We start from the raw sequence: 27601 nt of genomic DNA on the forward strand, positions 1-27601 counted from the left end.
TGACAACACCTCCAACCCCCTAATGTCTGCTTTAAATTATAAGGTACGTTTGAGTTATTTTCCCATGTTTAGTTTTTACAAAAGGTTCTCCTGCGAGGAGCCTCATTTATTTCCGTCGCACCTTGACCGGTTAAAACCATATATATATAATTATATTACATATTATATACAGTCTATGGTTAAAACTAGCTACAGCTTTCAAAGAGTCGGTTTGATCTAAAATATAAATGTAAAAATGACAACACATAACTTTAAGTTTTATGACACCGTCGAAAAAATTTCAAGTTACATTTACGTTATACACACACAGACACACACACACACACAGACACACACACACACACCAAATGACTTAAAGAAACTAATGTAGTCTAATATAACAGAACTGCAGTGAATCGTACCTTCAGGAATATTATGCTGTTGAGTTTCTAGTGAAACTGTTAAGGCGTCGACTTAAGCTTTCAACCAAATGATGTAAGTGGGAGTAGAATAAATATGAGACACACCTCAGTGTATCAAATTTAAAGAGGTACCTCAAACCACCTGATAAACTGACACCTGTGTTACCAACAGTTCCGGTCTGTTTAAACGCCACTTTAAACCTCAGTGCGTTTAAACCAATGAAGAGTCAACAGCACATTTGTGTACGACTTTAAAATCACTATTGATTTTAAACAACTCAACAGCCATTGGCAGGGTACATTTAACACCTCTAAAGCAATTTATTAGAACAGGGATGTTTGCAGAGAAGGTTTCACCGTCATGTGGCTCAAACAGTCCTACAAGAAAACTGCTCCAGCCGTCTGTATCAGTGCATCACCAGCAAGTCTTTGCAGAGCACAGCATGTAAAGCTTTTAAATCACTCCCTAATGTCTTCAGCATAACCCCCACCCCCCCCCCCCCACCCCATGTGAAATATACCCGCTTCATTTAAAAAAAAAAACTCACTGGAAATGCTGACACAGGTGGCTAAAAGCACCATTACCTTACATTACATTCTGTAGCTCATGATTGTTCCACAATGACAGCTGACATTTCTTTCAGACAAATTATGCATTGGTGCTGCTGCACTGATAAAATAAAAATAAAAAACAGTAAATATGGTTCACAGAAGGGGAGGGAAAAACAATCTTCAGAGGACTGGTGCTGATAAAACCCAAGTGCTTTGAGATCTGAAAGACACTACAGATACTCTAAGAGCAAGATATGTCCATGGTCTACCATTCTCACCTAGATTTCAACAATCACTTCTCAAAAGACAGTATGAACTACTTCAGGCGAGAACTTGCAGACTACTGTTTGAGAATGGCAAGTTCGTAGCAGAGGAATACTTAAATTCTAAGTAACTAGCTGTCAAATTCACATTCAACCTCACACGTTTCTGCACACACACACACACACACCCACCCACACACACCCACACAAACACACACATATCCTTAACAAAAAAATACAATATTTGCTTAGTGGTCCTGAAAATACAAGTAGTACAGTCCGTATGACCTAAGAGGACCAGCCTAAAGATATACATTGGGCCCCGGGACACCCTGAAAACACAGGTAGCACATCTGGATCAGGGGATACAAAGCATTACTAACCACTGGTCCACCAAAAAAAGGCAAGCTATCAAAAAAAAAAGAAAAGAAAAAAAAAAGAAAACAAACAAAAACAGGAAAGAGGCATTAACTTTCACTGCACAACAAGCAGAAAAATACCAAGCTTTAGTAGGAAGTCACCGCCTGGTTACCCATCCTGAATTTGTGCCTCGCAAAGGGATGGGTAGTCAGGATCAGAGTAATTACACTTTAAATGCATGTTAAGCCATACTTCAGATATCTAGTACACGTTTCTTATGTAGTGAAGTGCTACCACATCAGTGTGTATTACTGGGAAAAAAAACACTCCAGTAGAAAGTCTTTTCTAAGATGACCCCATAACACTGAGCTGAAGTCATGAGGAAAAAAGGAAAAAAAAAAAAAAAAAAGCACAAAGCTTCAGGGGAAGAGGTACACACACTTCAACCTAAACGCAGAAATGCATAAATTCAAGCAGCACAAAAAATACCAATGAAATATGCATAATCTCTGAAAAAAAAGAAAAAAGTATGAAAACATCCCTGCTTTCATGTTCCTAAATACAAAACGTCAGTGTAACAAGAGGTCCTTTTTCCCGCCTTTTTTGTCTTTTGTTTTCCTTTAAAACAGGTAAAATTTTAGTCCTCTGGTGGTGTCAGTGGTATGGGATGACAGTCTTTTTTTTGTCATTAAAATCTTTTTTTTTTTCTCTGTTTTCTTATATACTTGAAGATGTGGTAAGCATGCAAGCCTCGTAGAGGAGGGGCCCGGAAGGGCTGATGGGTGGGCTGGTGGTGGAAAAGGAGCCTTTAGGCCAGAGCTGGGAAGGCCTCAGGATCATCCACGTTGGGGACTGACACTCCACTAGCCTGCAGGGGAAACACATGAGAACCAGGGCAAGGTTATATTATATAATAACTGCTAAACTCAATATTTTTACAAAAATGATGGATCATATTACTGCTTGTATGCGAAAGGTGTCGCTCATTGCAATGAACCCAAAGAGTCAGTCAACTCTGCAGCTCCCCTCAGCTCAGGAACGTTTCAGCTTCTTTCCTTCATTGTTTGGTTTCCTGACCTGCAGCTTTAATGTTTTGTTTCCTCTCAGTGTCGTTTCCGGAGTGACAAATCTCAAAAGACTTTTTTTGTACACTATCTACCAATCGCAAAAGACAAAGATAATAAGTAGTTGCTCAGCATTTGTTTGTTTTTTTAAACCTAGTACAGACATAGAACCTGGGTTTATGCTTCCAATACTTATTACTTACATACTTATTACCTACTTATAATTACTTAGTTTCTGGAATGCAAACATGTTTTCCTACAAAGTTCCTTCAGCGTTTTTTGGTGTCGAAACATAAAGAGCAACACAAATACTAGAATTACCGTCTCGCTGTTGTCTGCCTCTGCCAACCAATCAAGTTGCAGGAAATATGGTCACGATCTTCCCTCCCTGAGTTACCATGTTAAATAATGACCAGAGGTTTTTTGCAGAACATTATGATGTCACAGTGAAGTTGACCTTTGACCATTCGGATATAAAATGTCATCATGTCATCATTTTAGCCTACTGGACATTTGTGTTAAATTGCATCATAATTAGCATAAGAATTCTTGAGTTTCAGACAAAAATGTGTTTTGTGTGGTCAGAGTGACCTTCGACCTTTAACCACAAAAATCTAGTCAGTTCATCTATAAGTCCAAGTGAATGTTTGCATCTAATGTGAAGACCTTCCCTTCAGGCTTTAGTGAGATATCATGTTGACGAGAACGGGACAGATGGACGGACAACCCAAAAACATGATGCCTGGATCTGAGTCAACATTTGATGACAGTGTTTTGTCCTTGACATGTTGTACATTCTCATTCACACGACTGAGCACTATTATTACACAAATCCAGCCCACCACTGTCATGAGGTCAGTCTGTGAGGTTACCATTATGGACCATGTGTTCACTGCTCTGTTATTTCAGGGCCTCTGTGTTCCACAGCAGGTTTTCCGAGTCAGTGGTTTTACAGCTTGTTCAGAGTCAGTGAGCTACATCTTTTGTGAGGAACACTAAACCTTTGTTATTGGCACCAACAACAGCTCGTATTGTTACCTTTTCGGACCGTCCTCCCCCACGTGCCGTCCTGCTGCCTCCCCCGCCGCGGCCTCCCCTGCCCCCGCGCGCTCCCCCGCGCCCACGGCCAGGACGGCCCAGGTCTCCAAAGTTGATCTCCAGTTGAGATGTGATGTCGTTGGCTGGTTTGCGGAAATGGTGGTCACTGGACTCGTCAGCGGTGCCCGGCTGTTCAGAACAGACGACAACTATGTTAAAACTGCACTCTGTAGTTAGAAGTTTGCTTTTTAAACATGAAGTGAGTGAACATCACTGTGTGTTGTTTCTTTCAGTGTGCACCGTCTTGACATCCTTCATGTCCTCCACCCAAAAATAAAAACACAAACCCTTCTTAATAACTGAAGGTATATTAAACCACTCCCCATTTGCTAAAAGGTGACTTAAACACATTGTTTTCATGGACTGTGTGGATGAAAGGGCAGTGTGAGAGCTGCAGGCACCTTGTGGTACAGAGTGTGTGGTTCTGCTTCCGTCTCTGAAGCATCAATCAAAGCACCGACAGGCCTCTGAAAATTCAACACAAGAGATGTCAGAACAAACGTCGTGTCATATCAGCTCATGAGGACAATTTGACCTCCACAACAACCTGAGCAAGTGTCCCTGAAGTGCACCCAGAAATTTTATTTTGCATTTCCATCAATTAAAGGAAAACTAAGAGAGCAAAGTCTCTGGTGCCATCAAATTTTAACAGATTTTTTTTCCTCTTTAGTTTAACAAGGCAACAGCACAATGTCTAAAACCTAACTGTGTCCTGCAAACAGTGTGTAGTGCAACAACCCAGTCATGCTCCCTGAACACTGAGCTTTCTGTCATGCACACAGAAACATCTAAGTACAATGCCTCAAAGAACTTCAATTATCCTGCACGTTTACAATTTTCTTTTGCAAAAGTCTTTTGCGCTCAGCTAGAAAATTGAGGTAATCACATTGTCTTATATAATATCTTATAAACTTTTGTGAAAGACTGAAAGATATTTCAGGTCACAGCGAAAAAAAAAAAAAAGGTTTCTGTTCTCCATAACATCATAAACCAGCACACTCACATCTTCACTCTTAGACTTGTGCAGCACGTATCCTTTCTTCCACTGGCTGTCGGCTCCCTCGTTGGGCTTACGGATGTTGAACTCCACCTTGGTGCGCTCCTTGTCCTGCATGGCCTTCCACTCGTCCAGGGTCATTTCTTTGGGGCCTTCGTTTTTCACCTCTTCGACCTCATTCTCCCTGGAAAGCAAAGCAAACAACAATGTAGCCAACTTAAAGCTCAAACTGCAGATCCTCTTAGCTCTATACATGCTCTCTAATCCTGAGGCCAAAAGGTCGGTGGCAATGTTTATTCCAACTGCATTACAGCTTTGTGGGCAAAATGAGCATAAGGAAACACTGTGTGTGACACTGAGCACCTTATAGACAATGAAGGAAAACATCTCAATGTGCTGGTTAATGCTCTGCAGCTCTTTAGGCGAGATTTCCTTTCCTGAACATCCAAATATCACCTGACTACAAAACACCTGACGGGAAATTGATACTCACTTGTTCTCAGAGCCGGCAGGAGCGTTTTCTTCTCCCTCTGGGGTTGTCTCAGGAGCAGCAGTCTGTTCAGCCTCACTGGGATCAAAGACACACAGGCACCTCGTCAGTCTGTTATTTTCACGCCATTTTGCATGTGAACAGTCCAGTTTTAGTGGCTTAATACTGAAAAAGGTTTTAGCTGCACCACTCTCCAGAAAGACATTTACAGATAAACGTATAGAGCTTTCAACTAAAAAAAAAAAAAAAAAAAATGCTCTAAGCAGAAGCAGTAGCTTTCAAGTAAATGCAGACATACACAAACAGGTGTTGCATCCATTTTCTGCAATGTTATTACACAGTTTAGATGATAAACAGCTATAGCAGATTTGTAAACATTTCAGAATGATCAAATTTAGGGCTGCATTTGCATTTTTATCATGTTAGATGTACCGTACCCACAAACACAGTATGTACCAGGCTGCATTTTTATTAAGTGTTCTGATAAAACTGGCTTTATTTAGACCACACACAGTCTGGGCAGATCTCAGCCCTAGCATCACTGTTCTGGAGACAGTAATTCTCAGATAAACAGGTCATGTGTCTGCTTGTGAAGACTCACCTCACTTCATCTTTCACATTGCCCCAGTTGTGTGAGCCACTGCCACTGCGCTTCTCCTCACTTTTCTGATTGCTGGAGCAAAAAACAGAAAGGAAAACACACACACACACACACACACACACACACTGATGTATGCAGTCTAAAAATACTCATAGCCCATGATGGGAGAAACTCTAAAACCAACAACAATCCTCTAGTCTGCCGTGAAAAGTAGATTAGTGTACATAACTTAGAAAAAAAGAGAAGAACGCATCTGATCCTAATCTTCAGATGCCATTTGGATCAGGCTGTTACTCAGTGTAGAGTATTACTGTGTAGACTGTAACTGCCAATAGACTTTTTAGGTCAGTGAACCTTTAGTTTCAAATTAACACCAAAGTTGTAACATTGCCACATGGTTTTGGCAACTTCGAGTGTTCAAGAGCTCTAGAAAGTGTCTCTGGACAATAAGAGCTTGGTAAGTAGTCATTTCTATTTATGGACACATTGGTCTGCTAAGGTCTCAGCTCGGGTCTGACTCACGATTTGTCACTGCCGCTGTGTCTGTCGAAGTCTCGTTTCCCACGGGGGTCAAAGCCGTCTCCTCGGCCCATTCCCCGTCCTCTTCCACCACGCCCACCCCGGCCGCCACCACGCCCTCTCGGGGGCCTGTCTCCAGAAGGCCTGATGGACACGTAGAAGTTTGTAAACATGGCGAAGGGATGAGCACTTCTCATCCACACACACACACACACACACTGTCAGAGCTGTTAACATAAATGTCAAAGAGAGCAGCCCAACTTCAAAACCCAGCAGTGAACAGCTGACTGTGCTGTACTGTGGTGTTGAGGTTAAGTGAGCTGAGATCATATCATCAGCTACAAAAACGTAATCTCTGCATATAACATCACACTGGTCCTGTGATCGCACCAGACAGCCTTGGGCTTATCAATATGTTTAAATATGCTCTTTGTCATTCGTCACAGCTACCCACTTGTCTGCAGAGAACTCTCCACCCCCCTCAGGCTTGTCCTCAGCGGGCTTCTCGAAGCGGCGCTCTCGAGGAGGTCTCCGGTCCGGCCTCTTGTCTCCAGGTCGCCCCTCACCCTGCCCACCCTGGTGCTGGGTACCAGGCTGGCCCTGCTGGTCTGGTCTTCGGCCCACCCGCCTGATACCTGCAAATCACAGGAGCATAGGTCAAAACTAGTAGGTCCTGTTAGTTAGTGGGTTAACTCTTACTGTTGTACACCATTAGTGTGCAGGAAGGTGATGTCACGCCTGTCACCTCTCCTGCCAGCAGCGTTCACTGAAACTATGAACGCACTGCCTCACAGTGGGCCTCTTTTCACAGCTTCATTTCCACTGTTGATGAATTTATTTTAGGACCACTGAGCTCGAAAAACATCAAGCCTTCACCGTGAGGAGACATCATCAGTCCAAACAGAGAGCGGTCTGTCCAGTGCGGCCGCTGCGCAGGTGAATAACCTGCGCATTTGCTTCGCAAAGCCCGCAGCCGCGGACGGAGCAGCCGCGGCGGCGCCCGGAGCATCATCCGGCAGACGGTCACCCAGCACTGCGCCGCCCCGTCGGATGCTGCTGGAAACCATTTCTGCGACACACTCACCAGTCTGCACGCTGGCAGGTTACACCTGAGCACCGGTTACCCCCGGCGGTGCAGACATGAGTTCATGCGCCGCCCGCCGCAGCCTGCGGGGTCCGGTGTGTCCTCTACCAGCGGCGGCTCAGGGTCCATGTTGACCTCACGCCGTGTCGCTCCGAGAGGAGCAGCTAGCGCAGCTAACGGGAGCTGCACATGACAGCCGCTGCGAAGCAGAAAATAAACATGCACCGCACATGAGAGAGGGAGCAGGTGAAAATGTTACCCTCTTTCTTCAGGGGGACTGGAGCCTGCGACTCCTCCTTCTTGTCCAGCAGCGGGTTCTTCCTGTCCTTCTGTGACTCCTTCTTCGGCTGCTTGGCGGCTTGAGCCGCGGTCTTGGTGGACCCCGCGGCGGCCCCCTCCTTCTTCTTGTTTTCAGCAGCCTTCAGGATCTCGAACGGGTCGGACTCATCGTCCAATAACTGGTCGAACCGGTTGGTTACGACGCAGCCGAAGCCTTCCTGCAGGTGTCCGGGCATGATGGCGCCCCTTCAGCGGGATTCACCTCCGATTCTACGAGGCTTGATGCGAACAATTCGCTGGATGCTGCCACAAGATGGCTGGGAGAGCTGCCCCTTCTCTTCCGGTGCGAGCACCATCCGGGACATCGTGCGGCGCGCACCAATCTGAACACGCGGTGCCTGCAATGTTTTTATTTACATTATGTAACGATGTGCTCTCACGTCCTCCTGCAATAATCCGGGGTTTAACATCTGAGAGGACGTTACGTGCAAGTGAAGCTCGCAATCGTCCCACATTAGGCTGGAGAGAGGTGCGGCTGCAGAAAACAGGCTCTGCTCTGAGGGAGCTACCTGATAGTGGAGTAAAAAAGACTATGACAGACATGTGCATGTATGTAATTAAAATGAACACCCCATGTTGTGTTTACAGGAGCACACAGAACCATTTCTAAAAGTATAAACCAATATCTGGGGTTGTTTACACTCTCCAAATAACATCTACATGGATACAGTTACTGCCGTGAAAATTCATTATCTTGAATATGCAGCTGTGACCTTACGCTGATGATAAAAACATGCAAATCACGAGATTAAGTGGGATTTGTCAGTTTATAACAAGCCGCAAATGCATGTGAAGCCAGGCCTGTTTTTGTGGCAGTTAAAGAGCAAGGCTTAATTAGAGCAGAGCAAATGTTAAAATGCAAAGCAAGCACTTAACAAAAAAGACACACATGGATGTTTTCCAAGCATCACTATCTGTCTACATATTTATGCATTTTCTTTCAAAAGGCTCTCCAAAGGATATTTTTGTATTTTATATTTTTGGAAAATATATGAAATATAATTTCATGCGTTTCAATATGTTCATCATTGTGGAGACAGGTTCTGGCTGAATGTCTGCACAAATAGTTAATACCAACAATTATTGTTGACTATAGTAACAACGCCACACGATAAAAACCCATTCAGTTTTTCTGCAGATTCAGTTAAAAGGATCCAGGATTTTTTAAACCACTTTTAAATATTGTGAGATGGGGCATTACATTTTTGTCAGTTTCTCAGGTAACAGTGTATGGATCAATAATATATGAGTCTTGATGTAAATCTGACATACGTATGCTGTTGATATCTTGGAGTTTGTACAATGGGTCCAGATCCATGTAGCATCATTAAATTAAAAATTAAATTAAAGACAATGAATAAATTAAGCTGCTTGAAAACAGAAGATGTAGGATTGTTTGGCCTTGGTGGAGGTATGCTCTCTACTCAGTACTGTTACTGTGTTACTGTGTAAGCAGCATCTTGATGTTGACTACTATATGTACTGTTTAGTAATTTAATATACAATGCATCATATTTTACAAGCTGATCGCATGTTTTGTATTCACAGCAACTGTATTTGACACATTTAGTGTTGTGAAAATATTTTCTCTGAAATGGACAGAGTCAGTCAAAGTACTCAATTCAAGTACAATGTGCACAGTTGTTTTCCACCACTGCCGAAAGGTCAGTTGGTTCTCAGTCGATATTTCTTTTGCTGGAATCTTTCATTTTAGGATTTCTGTTCATTACTTGTTATATACAAAAACTTACTGTATAATACATAAACAACTGGGCATCTCTTCTTGCTTTTTTTAATTTATAGAAATAAATACACACACACAGACAGACAGACACACACTCTCTTCCCTTTTCTTGACGTCTGTGATAAATATAGAAGAGACAAAGAGAAGCTCAGTTGTTTCTAATTTTCCAGATTAGGGCATGCGTAAACCAAAATGGCAAAAAGGCAAATAACTTGCAAATCAGTGTGGCAGCTGAGCATCTCAGGAACAACTCATGCAATAAACACGGATGACGGCTGATGGTAGCGTTGGTGCTGGTGGTCAGTCGATGGCCTCAGGGAACCAGACCATGAACAAACAGATAATAAAGTTTGTGAGGTAAGAAGGCCGTTGTAGGAGAAACATGATACAGCTCTCAGGTGGCGGGAACTATATGACAGGAGGGAAGCAGCAACAGATGAGACTCCTGCTGGTACAGATCTCCCATGACCTCAACATTGTTTGTAAAAAAAATGTTATTAATACATACAAATACAAGAGACGGAGAGGCGCTGAGAGCTCAATGCACTGCAACTTAGAAAACACATGCAAATGGACAAAATACAAACAAATTCAGAAAACATTAATTAGACGACACGTGCTGCAAATACAACACACAAAGAAATATGCTAATGTGCTACAAATATGATACAGTCATATACGCAAACGTGCTGCAAATACACACAACAGGACTGTTTCCAGGGGGACACAACAAAGTGATGAACGCGGCTGGGATGCACTTGGATGAACGTATTATAATACATCCGTGAGCACTTGCTGTTCACACGGCATTGAACAAGAAGTGCGTCCCAGCCAGCTTCATCACTTTTTTGTGTCCCCCTGGAAACAGTTCTGTTGTGTTGTGAGTATGTGCTGCACATTTGTATATTTGGCTGTGTTGTGTGTATTTTCAGTGCATGTGTTGTCAAATTGTTGAAGATGTTTTCTGAATTTGTTTGTTCAGTGTATTTGCATGTGTTTTCTTAAGTTGCAGTGTGTTGAGCTCTCAGGGCCACTGAACTCAAAGTCATTTGAATAGTTTTGTAGAAAAGACAAAGTAGCTCGTACTAGAAGAGCCTGATGTTTTCAGCTGCTCCTGACCCCTCAGACTGAAGGTGCGTCAGTACATGATACTGTTGGTATTCAGGTGCTTCAAGTGATACAACACTGCTGCCAGGTGACTGAGAATAAGAGCAGACATTACATTGTTCCCTTTAAATTCAGTGGCTACAGCTGTCCTATCTTGACAGGTGCAACCAAAATAACAGGAGTGTCAGGGATGTTTAATCATCAGTAATTTTTCAGTTGTGTGAATGTTGCAGCTTGTGTGAAGATTGATATGAGAGGATATTTTTTCACAACAAATTTTCCTTTTATTAAAAACACGTTGCAAATTAATACAAATCATTCCCCAAAAAAGACCGATTTAGTGCCTCATTGTCATATGTTGCTAATTTTGACATGATTACAGTTACCGAGTGCAGTGAATCCAATCGGCCACCTCAGCTTTACTCCTGATCACACTGCACAAAGTAAAGTTGTGCCCTTGACTGAGGCAGAAATATAGTTGTTTCATTCACATGTAAAAACACATATTTCTACACTACAACTGGCAAGAATGTAATGAATAAGAGCACTGTTGGTGGTTTACATCATAAATCGCACATGGTCTTTTCTAAAGCTTTCCACTGCACAAGACTCACTCTGTCTCATTCAGGTGCTGTTGATGAGTTTGTTAGTAGAGTTTCTCTCACTAGATTTCTCTCTGACTTCTCTCTCCAGTTCAAGAAGTTTTGAATAGAGAACCTCAGACATTTCATCATCAATGTCCATCTGAAACGCAGAAAATCTGAATTAATTCAGAAATATAACAGCAGCATATCAAATTACCTTCCCATGTTTTCCTGCCTGGCGCTCTATTACATAGACTCAAGCAGCATCTCTGTGGAGCAAGCGGTCTCCGGTTACTCACTTGTCGAGGTTGAGTGTAGTTTGTTCCAAGTCCTGAGATTAAACTGTGATACTTTGCTCTTGGATCCAGAGACTCTGACTTTTGAAGAAACAGCCAGTGCTGTGAAAAAGAGCAGAGCGGGAATCCATGTTCTTAGTGTGTCTTCTGTTCAGATGGGAAAGTAAAGTATTCTTCATATGGACAATAACAGCACAGGCTGACAACGTACCAGTGCCTCTGCTCCATTGTACGGTGTAAGAGTGAATGTGTTAGTGAAGATCCTAATCTGTTCAACACAATAGGAAAATGTATTACAGGAACATGAGACATAATGTTCGATGCAGACTTTTGTTAGAAATAGCAACATAATAAATAAATAAAACCGCTTACCAGCCACATGATGGGCATGATGAGAGTCCAGAAGAATGAGGGCAGGATACCATAGGTCAAATTAGTCATCACCAGTCCTGGGCATATTACAGAGGAGAACAGCCCCTGTCACAAAGAGAAGAAAAGGCTTTATGAAGGGATATATGAGGCATTTTTAAACCTAGTCATTTACAAAAAAGGGAAAAATGACAGATGTTGTGATAAAGCTAAAGTAGTAGCTTTAGTTTAGCTTGTAGCTTTTAGTTTTTACCTGTTCTGCGTAAGTTATTCTTGATTTGCAGTTTGTTTCCTTCTTATTGGAACCAAAAATAGAAAAGATACAATATCTTGATCTGTAATTTTTTAAGAACATAAAGAGCATTAAGGTGGATAATGCTACGGAACTGTATTATAATAAAGTGGATAACTGGTAAATGTTGGAATCCTACTACTACAATTGGAGAGTGGTTTCTGTGTCCGTCCATGTAACTGCTCCGTGTTAGAAAAAGGTGGGGGAATGAAATTTTGAAGGAACCTATTTCTTAATAGGGCCTTTCAAAAGAGCCAAGTTTGTACGGTTTGGTGGTGCTGTTTTTTTTAACCTTGTGTACATACTGTGTGATATACAGATGTGAAGAGGCAGTGCGAGTTGACATCTACCTCCCACAACCAGTGTTTGCTCTACACAGCCTCCTCCAGGGGAAAGACAGCCACCACAAAGTTTTTATTGAATGAAATAAGGCAACACTGTGTGGAAGGAGCTACTATAATTCTGTATAAAAAGCTGTAATTTCGCTACAAATGCCATAACAAATTTCAACAAACCCTAAATCATCAAACTAATCAAGAACCTCATGGAGAAACACTGGCTCCTGAGGTTGGTTTGGATAATCATCCAAGTCCTCATGGTCACCTCGTTCATTAAACGTGTAAACCATTTTCTTTGTTTGTTCGAAGTCAACGTGCAGTTTCTGCAGTGTGTTGAATCGACGAATGGATGGAACTGTGACTGAATTCTGATGTGATAACAAAGGATTCCAGCGTTTGGCAATCGTGTGACAGACAAACCTGGTTATTCTTGTGTCTGTTGAGAGCCAGGCTGAGCATGTCCGAAGCATACTTAGAGGAGCTGTAGGACTCTGTCCCATCTCTGTGCTGCATGTCCTCGATGCTGAAGGCAGAGCGGCGAGCATTACTCGAGGAGGTCCACACCACCCTGGATGTGTGGCCTGCTTGACACAGCAGAGGCTCCAGTTCCCTGATCTGGAACAGAGACATGAAGATCAGGTCAGGACAGCTACAAGAAGGGAACTGTCAAGATTTTAAATCCATGTGAAACGATGACTTCAATCCCCCTGTTAGAGATGTGAGACAGATGTGAGAAAACTTTTAATCTACACTGCCTGATAAAGTTGCCTGTTGTATCTAATGAAGCCTAGTAAGTTATCATCGACTTTAATAGCTGTCTCATTATATTCTATATATACCGTTATTTCTAGGTTTAAGCTGCTGTAACAGGAAGAGAAAGGGGAACAAAGTGCGTACACTTCAGTAAACGGTTTGCTTTCTCTTTATTCAAGTTTTCATACTGTTTTTATGATTTGCCATTGTCAATTTCATAAGACATCTTGATTTTTTAAGGTAAAAAAATCACTGCATAAGCCAATTACGATATTCCCATTTTGTTATTTCATCATTTAACATTTCTCGAAAAAGCACTATATCATAAAATATACTGATTTTGCAATTTAACACTTTATATACTGTGATATTTTTTTCCATACCTTACCAATCGTTTCATTTTTGACAAATATATCCATATGCAAATACTGCACTACTACACTATATTGCCACATCATATGTCGTATTAACATTATCTTATGTCACATTATGGGATTTATCATCATCTAGATTTAGATTTAAATTCCTGTATGTATTTGTGCAGTCTGAGGTATACCAGAAGAAAATGACCAAAGAGGTTGGTGGCAAAAACTTCCTGCAGTCCATCTGAGTTGAGGCGGTCCTGTTGAGTTAAGAGACCCTCTGCTGTCGCAAACATGTTGATGACATTCCTGCAGTGAGAAGGGAAACTGTTGCATAACAGCACGGACACAAACAAGATGCACTGGTGTACAGCCACCTTACCTTAAGCCAGTCTCAATTAATTAAGATAAAAAGACACAAATCAAAGCTAAGATAAACAAGTCAGGAAGTAGCAATGGAAACTTACCTGGAAAACAGACCCTTGAAAAAAGCCTTGATATTCACTTGTGGATTAGGCATAATTCCTGCATTTAGATACAGAAAGTCAATTCTGCTGTACCTGTAGAGAAGAAAAACACAAATGTGCATCAAAGCTTAATCACTTTTAATTCCATGTTCACAGTTGTTGAAAGAGGAAGAAGAGAACAAGGAGCAGTGTCACAAATACAACACGAGTACTATGAGTACAAACAGAGTTGTGAGGTCTTTGTATCAAAGGTTTCGTACCTGGCCTTGACCTCCTGAGCAGCAGTGAACACTGACTGCACGGAGCCCACATCAAGGTGCAGCAGGTCCACATGTGCGTCTGGGTGAGAGGTCAGCAGGGCGGAGCGGGCCGCCTCAGCCCGCTGCATGTTTCTACAGGCCAGACACAGGCGAAGCTGGCTGTCCTCAGTCAGCAGCCTCTCACACAGCGCCAGGCCAATGCCACTGCAGAGAGAGAGAAACAGGTGGCAAACAAACACAACCATTCACACATATAAACAAACTTCCCCAGAGGAGCTGAGTGATCATCACACAGATTGAGTGAATCCACTGGTAGACACGGAGGACTACAGTGAAGTAACAATACTGGAAGATAAATAATGAAGGCAGACTGGATTGGTTTTTTTACCTATTAAAATTCATATATGTATTTTTACAACTGTATGTATTTTTTTAAAATCTCTGTACAAAGAAGAGATTTAAAAATGCACAACCACAGATCACTGCTCAGTATTTCTAATGACATGTTAATGACACTTTCTAAGTAACTAAAATTAAAACTAAACTAACATATCTTTGGCATGTATGTGCTGTAAATGCTGAAATACAGAGGCAAAGATGTAAAAGTTAAAGGCAAATATTGACCAATATCCTGCTAGGCAAATTAGCCCACAGGTAATTCATTTCTTCTTTTTATTTGTTTCACTTCAAAATATATCGTTGCTTTTGTTTCGGCATTTTAAAATGCAATGGTCTTTAAATTTAATTCTTCTGATTGTTCTGTTTGTGTGAAGCAGATACAAGAATAAACACGACGACAGTTTAAACAGGAGGAACACACACACACACACACACACACACACACACACACACACACACACACACACCAGCCATTGAGAGGCGTCACTGCTTATCAACGTGACAAACCGGTGATTATTCATAATAACACTGTTATTATAACACCCACCTGTTGGCGCCGGTTACAACGACCACTCTCTGCATGTCCGGGGTCAGCAGCGGCTGGAGAGGAGAGTCCCACACCAGGTACGAGTCCTCGCTTCCCGATGCACCGGGACGCTCAGCCCATCGTCCGATCCCGGAGAGGACCCAGCAGCAGCCTATATGCGGGAGCTTGTACGTGGTGTGATTGGATGTCAGCAAACAGCTGGCCAATCAGCTTCCACTACGGGGAGCCAAGAAGCCCAAAACAGGATAAGAGCGCAACGGTTGAAACGTCGCATATGTATTATACTTCAGTATGTGAAGAAAACGACCAATAAAGTGTAACAAACGGTAGCAAATATTATTTTTCCTTTATTTACAAGGCTCTTTGGTTTGACAGCTATTAAAAAAATCTTAGTTCTTTTCTACTCCTCAACAATATACAGTTAATTTATTTCTGCAAAAGGATATAAACATGTTTATAAAGAATATAAAGGAGCTTCTGCATAGTTATACACATTCTCATCCAAAAAACAGTCATTATCGTTTCATTTGTTCAAATTACAAAGCAAAAACAGAAACACTGAAAAGGGTCAAACAACTGACATTCTCTTATAAATGTGCAATAGAATTACATGTAAGTATCAAGAAATAAAAAAAAAAAATCACATCTGCGTTTCAAAACCTAGGATTACCTTGCAGTACTCTATAAATACACGTAGCACAGGAAACAAAAAGAAATTAATAAATACACAAAGGTATGAATACACAGAGTAGTGCTACTTTGCATATCTACAATAAAAGGCTCTGTTCAAGTGTATACCCTGTCCTCATTTCTTATTATTTACAGCACAGTTGTGGCAAGCATGCATAAAACAAATGGAAAACGTTTGAGTCCTGTTTCTGACTCCAAATTAACTCCAGATAAATCCATACTGATAAAAGCAAGCAAGACAGTGTGTGGCAGAGAAAAATGATACGTCCTATCTGCTACGCCAGACTCTCTATGAGCTGAGTGTGCATCTCCTGAAAACTTGGCCTCTGCTTGGCGTTCCTCCTCCAGCAGCTCAGCATCAGATCAGTGTAGACTCTTTCAGGACAACATGGCGGCCTCGGCAGGTACACCTGGGAGCACGAGGGAAAATATTAATGTAGGATTTATGTTAAAAGGGCTATAAGGAGTATTTTTATTTGAAAACTTGCAAATTTTGCAAGATCTTTCCAGCAAACTTGGCACATGCTTTGTTCTTTACCTCAAAGAACACACAAACAAAATGTACTCAGGAAGATCAAACCTGTGTGATGCTCACCTGCTTGCCCTGGTCCCTAAAGAACTCCCCTGTGTTTTCAATGACCTGCTCGTCAGAGAGCTGGGAGTAGGGTTGCTCCTTACACAGCGTCAGAATCTCCCAGAGAGTCACACCGAACGCCCAAACATCACTGGCCATGGTGAACTTACCCTGAAGGGATACACAACTTTAAACCAAATACAGTCTGGCATAGATGTGACAAACAATCTGGACATAGGATGCTGGATTGTTCAGTGCTTAAGGCTGGGACACTTGTGACAAATATCATAGATACAGTATTATCAGCATTAAGAAACAGGTTACTTTTCTCATCAGACATCACATTTGTCCCCAGCTCCACACAGCACTCACCAGTAGGATGCTCTCCCAGGACATCCAGCGAATGGGCAGGATGGCCCGGCCCTGGATCCTATAGTAGTCTCCTCTGTACAGGTTTCGACTCATGCCAAAATCAGCTATCTTTATTGTGTAGTTCTTACCCACCAGGCAGTTGCGGGTGGCCAGATCACGGTGGACAAAGTTGAGAGAGGACAAGTACTTCATGCCAGATGCAATCTGCACAGCCATCCCGATCAGTTTACTGTAGCTGTGAGCAGAGGACGCCACAAAGGAAGAGAAGTCATAAGTACAGTGCACCTAATATATAGGGATATCCTGCTGGTTCTATATATTATATCCCTGATAATCATGATAATTTACCATTAGGACATGAGCGTACCTGACCATACTCTTCCCCTCCTTCTCCTCTTGTTCTGCCTTGTCTTCATCAGCAGCCTCCTTGAGCCTGAGATTGCACAGGAACTGGTTCAGGTCTCCATTTTCCATGTACTCAGTGATCATGCACAGTGGGTCCGTGTCCACACACACCGCCAGCAGACGGACAATGTTGGGGTCCCTCAGACGAGACATGATTCGGATCTCCTTCAGGAAGTCATTCCTGCATCACAGCGGGGACAAAAAGTGTAATTCACTGTCTGACTGACAACTGAATGAAAAATAACAACCAGCTGGAGACTAATGTGCACACTTGCAGAGATATTCTGCCAGTTTGATGGTTAAATTATAATGAAAATAATTATAGATGAAAACATCTTTGTCTCACAATTGTTAAACAACACACGCTCCCAGTTGCTTTTACCTTGCGTTCTTGTTGGCGTCTTCCCGCAGTGTTTTAACAGCAACTAGCAGAGGTGACTCATTGTTTCCCTCTATGGACAAAACCTCGTCTAAAAAGTCCTGCATGCCCTCTGCCTCACACAAGTGCACCTGTATAAAATCACACTTTGTCAGTCCACTTGACACCTCTTGAAACCATCTGCTTAACTCTGTTTAATACCACTTAACGTTGACTACTTGTCAGCATGTACTGTAGTGACTGCATTTCACACTCTGTGGCTTTTACCACAGAGCCACATCTATCACTCAGTTTTAAAAATGAAAGCTATACAGATACATTAATGTAATGATGGCAAAGAGAGAACAGCCCAATGAATCTAACCATTTCCATGAATGGCAAATCAATGCCAGCAAAAGTTAGAGCGACAAAACTGAATGTACTTCTCCAAACTGGCCCTCTCCAAGTTTCTCCTTGAAGGTGAGCTTGTGTCTGGGGAACTCCTTCATGGATGAATCGGTGCCAGCGAAGAGATTCATGTTGACGGCTGTGATGGAGTAGGTGCTGCTGTCTGAAGACTCCTGCAGGCTGATGATGTCTGCCTCTGCATAGTGGGGGGCACTGTCTGAACCACCGGCTGTGAGGGCTCTGCATGAGGTGCTCCGTCCTGATGTGGAAGAGACAAAATCAAACACTCCAGCAGCTCTGACTCTAGAAAACCTCCGCAGAGTTTATTGCGTGGTACTTTCACCGTCTTACCGAGGTGCTCTGTGGACTGAGCAAACTCAGGCAGCTTTCGGATGAGGCGCGAGGGCTCCTGGTAGTCGGCACAGAGGGGGAAGATTCTGTCATAGGTGGAGTTGGAGGTGGAGCCGCCCTCGCTGGACAGAGAGGAGTGGTGGAAGGAGAAGGCCTGGGTCTGGACGGCAAGGCGGGCTGTGAGTTCATCGTCCAGGATGCGACGAGATGCCTGAGAAAGTGAGTTTGTCAGAGTTGAGGTCTGTTATCTGTTGTTAATGTCAAATATCCTGCAAGAGAAGTTTTTTCCGCTCAAGGTGAGGAAAGAAGAGGATGTCAGCACACGCTCTCTATATGTTTCATGTTGGAGATTTTTTTTCTCCAGATTGCCGACCCTGGGAAACTTCTCTTTACTTGGTCCGGAGCAGTATACCACAGGGTGCTGATTGCAGTTCTTGCTGATTAGAATCAACTGCTGTGCGGCTTCACATGGGGCCCGTTTCAACTTGTAAAACCCCTTCTATAAAAACAGTAAATGGAAAACGCAATTTCCTGTACCCATTATGATAATATGCCTCCCCCACAGCCAAACCAAAGCCTTACTTACTGATTTGTCTCATTGAGTATAATCTTCAAATTATTGTTCACACTTTCCTCAAATTGCAAAAGAAACAAAAACAAAAAAAAAAACCTCTCTTCTCACCTTCTCAAGCATCTTTTGCCACACCTGCCGCCACAGGATGATGACTATAATGGTTAGTAGGATGGCTATGATAGCCACCAAGCAGCCAATCAGGATCCTGGTATTGCTGTCATCCACTTTATGGGTGGGATCATCCCCTATTAAAGATGAGATGAGAGTTGGGAGTTGGGATGGATTTGATTTAATCCATCACATATCAAGTTCTCATTATAGCATATCCCGAAATAATTACATTGTCACTGAATAATCCCCTTCATGTTTCATTACAACTACAGCAAGAAGACATTTATCTCCATGGTAATAAGTCATTTTTGATGCGATCACCAGGGGGCACTGTTTAACTAAAAAAAACACCTTTTAAACTGAGCAATTACCTCCACTTTCACACCGAAATAAATCACAACACTTCAAGACATATGACACCAAGCCAAATTAGTAAGAATTATAAATGAGCAATCGTCTTCAAATATAATAGAAAAACCTATTAAATACTAATTAAATTTGTGGCTGACTGAAGATTAGATGGTTGGCCCATGTTTTGTTTACCGCCACATCACTTCTCAGCAGCCATATGTCAAACCTGCACTCCCATCAGCCAGCATTTTTCTCCACTGCCTGACTGTCACTTCACCCAAATTACTGCTTAAAAAAAAAAAAAAAAAAGACACCAAGGGTTCAGCAGCTGACCTGGCAGTGTGTTTGTGGGGTGTCCATGTTTGCGAGGCGTCAGAGATGTGTTGTACACTGCTGAGCCTGAGAGTGAAAGAAAGTGAAGGAAAACAAAGCTGAAGGATGTACAGTGAGGTCAGACTGGAGGAAGCTATAGCACAATAACATGCTGGCATTATGTTAACAAATCAAAGTTTATGACTGACCACACCTTAACATTTTTTTTTACCTGACTGGAAGGCCACCTCACTGAACAGCATCCAAAGGTCACTGAAGTGGAAGCGGCACTTGATGGCGCTGGCTGTGCGGTCCCCGAGCGGCACAGTGACAAATCGGGCGATTTGGCTCACACGGTCAACAGTGGGCCTGAGAGTCACTGGGTCTGTCTCCCAGTCTGAGCCCGACCGGAAGTAACAGGTGGCCTGTCTGAACATCCGCACCCCTCGACTAAACATATTATTACAATGTACCTGTGAAGGTGACAGTGGACTATGTAAATACAAGAAAGCATGATCAAAAACATTAAAAATCTGCATCAGTTATCTTGCTCATATCTGCAGGGAACATTTTTCTCTGCTGAGCAGGTGCAAAAGTGCTGAAAATGGACAGGATCTGAAGAGGAAGATGATGTAAGAGCAGGTATGCTGACGACTCATCTGTCTTGTGCTGTCGCCAAGAAACATGATCTTCCATTTCTGAATTCTGGCCATGGCACTTACCCATGAGAAATAGGCTAATTATACAGAAAATGTCATTTTCACTCAGCTGTGCAATTTTGCATCATTGTAGAAATTTTATGTCCCAATAAAATTTGCAGCAGCAGCATTAGAAGATGGGTGCTTGCCCAGCATGGCACATTACAGCTCAGTTCAGACTCAGCAAATTTAAAAATATTACACTTTCTTCACTATGAAGCTGAACAACCTGCAAAGTTTTCCCTGAACTTCTTACCTTCATGGAGGTGAAGTTACGGACGTGGTCAAACTCAAAGATCATCTCCACGTAACCTTTGGGGAAGCTCTTGTTGCTCCAGCCCACATAGTCATAGCCTGGCCACATGCCGTAGATGTGGCTGTGGAGGAAATCGTCTAGACCCCAGGTGCCATCTGTCAGCTGGCCGAGGCCCTTTGTCAGTCTAGTGGTGAGGAAGGATGGAAGAATTTAAAAAAAATGTAAATGTATTTTTAGGACTGCAGAGATTTGTAAATTCATTGCTACTTTAGCCCAAAGTAAAAATAATAAAGAATATTACTGCCCTCACAGGAAGTGAGCCCAATGATGACAGAATAACGCCTCTATAACTGTGGTCTACATCTTTTTTTTCCAGAACCAGCAGAATAAAATCCAGACCTTTCAGCTGATGCTCCATCATACACAGAGTCATTAAAGTAGACATCCAGGCCTCTGTAGATCATTTGGTGCCCATCTGGAATACTATAAGACATCAAGCCATCTAAAAGGGGCGGGTCAGACATGAATGATTATGATTTACTCACTGCATGCTTATAGGATATTATGGAAATATTTAAAAAAAAACAATAAATAAAAATGATGCAAGTCAGAACAAAACTGTCACAGACACAAAAAAACAACATCTAGACTTTAATTAAAGAATCATAAACTAGATGTTGCAGTTGCACTGCAAAAAAATGAAGCGTAATGACTAACCCAGCCATTCACAGCCGTAGAGCTCCACTCTCATACACACGATCATGGAGTGGTCTGTCACAGGCATGAAGCGGACAAAACGAGCTATGATGGGAGGCTCCAGATCCTTCAGTACCACGTCATATGCGTTCCTGTTCCCCTCAATTACCTGACAGAGGAGAGGCAGATTACACCAGACTGAGAGGAACCTGTCAGAGATGGATTTCAAACCACGCCAGTATATGTCGTGTTAATGCTTTGCACTCTGCTGCAGGGAACCGGGGTTGCTGAATGACAGAATTGCAATGTGTAGCGTTTTATCAGCATAAATATGAGATGGTCAAATAAATTATGAAACCAACTTGCTGCCCTAAATCTCATGAATTTAAGATCATATTTCCCATGATTTTTGATACAACTTGCTGCAAAGATGTTCTTTCTTGCCATTTATCGCCAGTGGTGGAGCAAGTATGCAGATCCTTCACTTTAGCAAACGTGGCAATACTAGGCAATAAAAATACTCAATTCTAAGAACAGTAAAAGTCCTGCACTGAAAATATTAGTTGCGTAAAAGAACGCAAGTAGTAATTAGCAACATGTGCTTAATTTCTAACAGTAAAAGTACTACTTGGATAATTAATACTAAAGCTTTAATGTATATGTAATATTTTACCGTTGTACATGCTCGTTTAATCTGTATCCATGCATTATATCTTATAAGGTCATGATTCCTGTTTACTTCCTGTTTACTTTGTCCACCTGTCATTCTCGATCCATCCAGCAGATGCCCTGATTCTCTCCCACTGTTCCCTGTTTCCTGATTCCACGTTCGCCAGCACCCACTCACACCCCATCATCCCAGCCAGTATTTAAACCTGCTTATGTAAACCTGCTCCCTGCCAGATGGTGTGCTGTCTTTCATGCTGAAGACTCACATTCTTGCCACCCCGCCTGTTATCGGCTCTGTACCTGCTTAACATGGAAACACTCAAGTAAAGTGCAACAACCTCAAATTTGCACTCAAGTACATTATTTCAGTAAATGTACTTAGTTACATTCTACCACTGTCTTTCACTTAGTTATGATTATTATGACCCAAAGTCTGTAAAAAAAAAAAGCTGCCATAACAGACACTGACAAATACTTTTGTCTGGATTTTATTAAGACACCAGATGAGACAAAGATCAGTGGCATATTTTATTCAAATGCACAGACTCAAAGTGACCTGTTTGAAAACTAATACATAATACAGATTAAGATGGCATGATAATGTGTAAACCTAAACCAGTGCAGGGCTCTAGCATAAGACAGCTTGATACACACAATAATATGTACCCCTGCTCACCTGCCGTCCCTTCCTATCACGCCATCCCACCCAGTTGCTGCCGTCGCGGCTGTACTTGATCATGTATCGCTGGGCAAACTCATTACCCATTCCGTCGGCATGGCGACCTTGGGTTCCCACCAGCGTGATGAAGTGCAGTGAGCGCAGGTCCACCTGGAGATACTCTTTGAGGCCGTCCGGCTCTGACATGATGTCAGGGCACCAGGCCCCGTCACCATCTCCATTGTCAAAGTCAAGTCTGAAGAGGAGGAAGACATGAGAGAGGAGACAGTGAAGGAAAGGAAGCAGGAAGAGGAATGAACTTAAAGAGGAAGAGAGGAGAGGAAGAGGCAGGTAACGAGGGGAAAGAAAGCAGATGGTAGAGGGAATATATAAATAGGAAACATGAGTTAGTGAATATCTACTAGAGTAGGTGTGATGTTTTCTGTGTTAATGAATTCATATTTGCATGAAAGCACCTTTGACTACTCTATATTGCCACTGGTCATATGTAAAACAACACCATGATCAAACATGTAGCCACTTCATCAAACTTTCACATTTGCTGAGCTTCAGACTAGGCTAAGCTAAGCTAAGCAGCTGCTGGCTCCAGCTTCACAAATATGTGAGTGGTATCAATCTTTTCACCTCAACCTTGGCAAGAGAGAGAATACGTTTTTTAGCTTTTCCAACCTAATCCTAATTTAAACCCTAACATTGCATTTATATTTAGCTCATTCTTGACCGTGGAAAGAGCAGCTGACCAGACAATCACCTCAAGGTCCATTTCATCCATTTACGGACTTTGCCGTCCGTTTCATCTGCTGATGAAAGTCATGTGAATTGAACAAAAGCTCCAGAACATATGCTCTTTGCAACCCCAAGCCAAAAGAGTTTTCTGGTGGAAAAAAAATCTTCTGTGCGTGCAAGATATAATGAAGCCAGAGCAGTGGTTAGTTTGGAATAAACAGAGGAAGAACTTGGCCACAGGAGCAGAACGTAGGAGTTTCAATTAAAAAGAAACAGACCTTTACAGATGATCACAGAATATCACTTTGCATAACATGTTTTAAGGGCGGTGCCCGGTATAAATGACATGGACGTGAGATAAAAGAAGAGAAATGCATAATCAAACATGCCTGCCAAATCTTGCAGCCGTTGACTCGGACCACTGACTGGACGCAGAGATGTCCTCGTCCTGAATCTGCCCACCGGTCATACCAAGAGGATAGCGACACATTTCTACAAACACATGAAGTATCACTGATCCACATGCTGCTCAAATTCTGAAAATGTCTTTTATGTGTTTGTATATGTGAGTGTAAAAAGCTGTATTCTCTCACATGCTATTATAATTTATTTTCAGGATGTGAGGAGATGAGTGTAAAGTGGTCCCTTCCCCCCAGTCCCCTTCCTACAGCCCTGCAAGGCCTCTAAAGCCAAACAGAGACATCACTGTGTAGGTGCCAGTCTAAGCAAAATGAGAAGGGAGTGGCCTTAGAGCTGCCTGCTCTTCATTTTTCAAACCTTTTCATAATTTCTACTAGAGACACGTGAGAGAATCTTTTGACTTTAAAAGCATCTGGCATCTATAAGCTATGTTCCCATTTAAAAAAATAAGTGAGTTTTACAACAACAGCACCTACATTTTAGTGTAAATATGATGCAGTGACTGTACTGTACAGCTGCTCTCTGCATCTTCCACAACATTACTGTTTACTCTCACCATCACTACCTGGTAATTAAGGGATGTCTGTGTTTTATTCACCTTCCCACTGAACTCCTTGACATGTGCTTTGAGAGAGAGCAGCAGGACAAATAAGCCTTTTACTGTGAAAATATTCTATGTGGAAAAGTAAAATGAGTGCATGTGTGTGAGAGAGAGAGTAGGTGTGTGTGTAACCTACAACTTGCCTAATTTTTTTTTTTTTTTCCGCGAATGCCCCCCGCTTGTGAAAGGTCTGCCTGTTCTGAGGATGTTTGCTGTCTGACCATTAGGTAAACCGCATACACACACTCTCATTGGCGCACACACACAAAAACACACACGTTACATTCTTGCATTTTAAGCCCACCCACCTAAAATTGCTTTCCTTCTCCATCTTGTCAACATGCCTATCCCTCAGGAATATAAAGAAGTTATTTTAAGCTGAAATATGACATATCCACATGGACTGGCTCATACCTCAGGGTCTGATCAAACACCGTGAACTAAACTCGTTCCATCATGGATTGTTCAGCTGCACATGCAATGAGATGCAGAAACATCTGAGGTGTGATCCCTGCAACAACCAAAGAGTCCAACCAAACGCCTTCCTGCTCTGAGAGAGGAGGACATGAATGTGAAAGACAAATATCTACCTGGGTTGACTTGAGCTCTCGCAGTGGCAGCCAGCAGGATCAAGAAGACATGATGTGTGATCAGTTTAACCTCCATGACCTTCACGTCTTCTCAAGGAGCTGCACACCTAAACATTTCAGGACGGCTGTAGATCAGTGAGTGAGATGAGTAGTAAAGATTGACATAAGCATCAAAGTAATCTAAAGTAAGAAGTTTTCAAATATCATATCAACACATTTTCCACAGCAAAACCTGTGTTTTATATTTATATTTAGGATGAGTCAAAGGATTCAGATGCTTTATCTGTCATATACACAAACAATATGTGTACTTCAGTGAAGGGTAGCATATTCTTAAGGGTTTGCTAAAAGACTAGAGCACAATATTATTATGATTATTATAATCATAATAATATAATAATTATAAGATTAAGAGTAAAATGAGAATTAGAATAGATAATAGAAAAGATAAAAAATTCAAATATCAAAAATTATGTTTACTATAATGGCTGCATTTCAGCAATTGCAGGATGCTGCAAATGGTTCAATGATGCTGAATATCACCAAAACTCTGTGGAGACCTATAGTGGTAAACGTGCACATAGTTCCCTTTGTAACCCAGAGTCCTGCTCTCTCCCACCACAGTACCTGCAGTATGAACTCTTATTTTATTTACCTTGTAGAAGCCTTGTGAAGGTCCCAGTGACTTATACCTTGAACATGCTCTGTTAAGTTAGAAAGTGCACTCACTCCAATTCACGTGGCGCTTTCACCAAAGAATTTGGTGTGCAGTGTGGCTCTGTGCCGGTATGATGTGTACTTTCTAAGAGTGCATGGCAACTTTTTTTTTCTTTTCTTACAAACATGAAAGGAAATCAAAGAACATTATCCACTAAATTTAAGATACTGGATCACACCAGTATAGTGAAAACTTGTGCCTGAAATGCATCTTTCCAGCTGACATGATGATGATCGCTGCCTAACTTTCTGGTTTAACAATAAAGTAAATACGTGGGTGACTGATTAAAATGATATAAATAAAATACAAATAATCTTACCCTCCTTAACCTCTGTGTGGTTCTCCTCATACATATTGTAATGTTATTAAACTTGTGTGATGTATTTTCTTGTGTGATGTCACTCTATACTGAGCTGAGCCGACACAAACTTCCTTCAGAGGCAACGTGGACACTGGGATTAATATTCACATATGAGAAAAATATGGAGTTGACTTACTTTGACAAGTTCTTCTCTCGCTATTAAGAAATCATCTGTCTCAGGAAATATTCCACATCTACTGTGAGTTGATGCATTCAGCACTGCAAGTTGCTGACCTCTTCGTCTGAAGGACTTTCTGGGAATGGAAAAAAGAGAGCGAGAGGCAGAGGGAGAGAGAGAGAGAGAGAGGGAGAGAGAGAGAGAGAGAGAGAGGAAACGAAGGCTGATGTAACAGTCTTTCTGGCTGGAGGAAAGAAGGAGAGAAAATAACACACTTGAGATGTTGAGATGAAGCCAGAATCCCAGAATTCCACCTGATCCACAAATGGTTTCAATTACGGCCCACAAAGGCAGCTGAGAGCAGCAGTTATCTGGCAGCGTCCACCAAGAACTACTGACAAAAACAGACTGGAGTTCATTTTCCTGCTGAGAAGAACCTGCTAATTACTGAAGGAGACATGATGTTTTAGGAAAAAAATAAAAAATATCTGGATACAAACAAGATGAGTCACAACTGGGATTGAAAGTAAAATAGACACAATGCTCATTGCAAAAGGCAGAAGATTATCAGAAATCAATGGTGTGAATCAATATTTCTTCACAGCATGGAAAAGCACATGATATGTTAAATTATGCGTCGATGTCTTTTAACTTCATTCTCATATAACGCTTAAATAAAGCTTACAATACAAAGACTTTCACAAACACTTTGGGGTTGTGTAAATGTCTTCAGTTACTTTCAAGAACCTGAAACTGGCTTGAATTTAACACATAGAACTAAACACTGAAAACTGCTGTTACAGCAGCACAAGTTTCCATTAATGGCTTCCTTCAGGATGTTATTAATGAAAACAAAGGCTGATGCAAATGTTGTGGTTGAAGGAAAGAAACAGAAAGAAAAGAAAAATAAGATGACTTGACTTTCAGTGCTACTGTATATTCACAGCAACACAGCCTTATACTCTTTGATACGACAACACTTTAAAGGGTATTTATACCAGTGATGTGATGGAATTTGTGAGATAATCATGAATGAAACATCACCTTTTATGTGCCCGTTTATTTATATGTCTTTATGGTGTCTATAGTCATTTTTGTGAGAAAGCTAACGCTAATTTGAAGGAACAGTTTGACATTTTGGGAATTATACTAATTTTCTCTCTTGCCAAGAGTTGGACGAGAAGCTTCATGTCACTATGCTAAATATGAAGCTACGTAGCTTAAATTGGTACAAGGCAGAAAATAACCAGTGGTTGCAGTCTTTATACTAAGCTACT

General features: G+C 41.8%; 3 protein-coding genes across 4 annotated transcripts; all 3 read right to left on the bottom strand.

The window, feature by feature from the left end:
• Positions 1-638: 638 nt before the first annotated feature.
• Positions 639-8265, bottom strand: LOC139628749 (SERPINE1 mRNA-binding protein 1-like). The gene is made up of 9 exons (XM_071490773.1): positions 7689-8265; positions 6800-6980; positions 6349-6489; positions 5827-5898; positions 5229-5303; positions 4742-4919; positions 4140-4205; positions 3679-3867; positions 639-2444 (listed from the first exon to the last, which is right to left on the bottom strand). Exons 1-9 carry the CDS (start codon positions 7942-7944, stop codon positions 2385-2387), a joined length of 1218 nt encoding a protein of 405 aa, XP_071346874.1. The 5' UTR covers positions 7945-8265; the 3' UTR covers positions 639-2384.
• Positions 8266-10880: 2615 nt separating this feature from the next.
• Positions 10881-15450, bottom strand: LOC139628752 (3-keto-steroid reductase/17-beta-hydroxysteroid dehydrogenase 7-like). The gene is made up of 9 exons (XM_071490778.1): positions 15287-15450; positions 14341-14544; positions 14081-14173; positions 13808-13922; positions 12919-13113; positions 11872-11976; positions 11711-11767; positions 11503-11601; positions 10881-11363 (listed from the first exon to the last, which is right to left on the bottom strand). The coding sequence occupies exons 1-9, from the start codon at positions 15319-15321 to the stop codon at positions 11244-11246; spliced, it is 1023 nt and encodes a 340-aa protein (XP_071346879.1). The 5' UTR covers positions 15322-15450; the 3' UTR covers positions 10881-11243.
• A 161-nt stretch (positions 15451-15611) lies between these two features.
• ddr2b (discoidin domain receptor tyrosine kinase 2b) lies at positions 15612-26510 on the bottom strand. Of its 2 annotated transcripts, none has more exons than XM_071490750.1 (17): positions 26343-26510; positions 25128-25234; positions 23906-24008; positions 22788-23025; positions 21464-21611; positions 21146-21248; positions 20747-20930; positions 20025-20265; positions 19814-19879; positions 19127-19263; positions 18445-18655; positions 18129-18352; positions 17710-17837; positions 17290-17508; positions 16923-17157; positions 16572-16721; positions 15612-16386 (listed from the first exon to the last, which is right to left on the bottom strand). In XM_071490750.1, the coding sequence occupies exons 2-17, from the start codon at positions 25201-25203 to the stop codon at positions 16252-16254; spliced, it is 2598 nt and encodes an 865-aa protein (XP_071346851.1). In that variant the 5' UTR covers positions 25204-25234; positions 26343-26510; the 3' UTR covers positions 15612-16251. The 2 variants fall into 2 exon arrangements, with proteins under 2 accessions (XP_071346851.1, XP_071346850.1); XM_071490749.1 differs by having other exon boundaries at positions 25128-25252; positions 26343-26509.
• Positions 26511-27601: the final 1091 nt, after the last annotated feature.

The sequence above is a fragment of the Trachinotus anak genome, unplaced genomic scaffold (genome assembly GCF_046630095.1).
Source record: "Trachinotus anak isolate AG129_WGS33_773 ecotype Australia unplaced genomic scaffold, CSIRO_AGI_Tana_v1 ptg000012l, whole genome shotgun sequence".
NCBI classification, from domain to species: Eukaryota; Metazoa; Chordata; class Actinopteri; order Carangiformes; family Carangidae; genus Trachinotus; species Trachinotus anak.

Excerpts from the sequence above, each read along its gene's own strand:
- ddr2b (XM_071490750.1), bottom strand. The coding sequence starts at position 25,203 with ATGGAGGTTAAACTGATCACACATCATGTCTTCTTGATCCTGCTGGCT. Across the intron at positions 23,026-23,905 it reads ACGGCTGCAAGATTTGGCAG|ACTTGACTTTGACAATGGAG; the intron begins GCATGTTTGATT and ends CCTCCTCTTCAG. Across the intron at positions 20,931-21,145 it reads GATGGAGCATCAGCTGAAAG|ACTGACAAAGGGCCTCGGCC; the intron begins GTCTGGATTTTA and ends CCTCACCACTAG.
- LOC139628752 (XM_071490778.1), bottom strand. The coding sequence starts at position 15,321 with ATGCAGAGAGTGGTCGTTGTAACCGGCGCCAACAG. Across the intron at positions 14,174-14,340 it reads GCTCAGGAGGTCAAGGCCAG|GTACAGCAGAATTGACTTTC; the intron begins GTACGAAACCTT and ends TCTTCTCTACAG. Across the intron at positions 11,602-11,710 it reads ACAATGGAGCAGAGGCACTG|CACTGGCTGTTTCTTCAAAA; the intron begins GTACGTTGTCAG and ends TCTTTTTCACAG.
- LOC139628749 (XM_071490773.1), bottom strand. The coding sequence starts at position 7,944 with ATGCCCGGACACCTGCAGGAAGGCTTCGGCTGCGTCGTAACCAACCGG. Across the intron at positions 6,490-6,799 it reads GGAGAGTTCTCTGCAGACAA|GCCTTCTGGAGACAGGCCCC; the intron begins GTGGGTAGCTGT and ends CGTGTCCATCAG. Across the intron at positions 4,920-5,228 it reads CCTGCCGGCTCTGAGAACAA|GGAGAATGAGGTCGAAGAGG; the intron begins GTGAGTATCAAT and ends TTTGCTTTCCAG.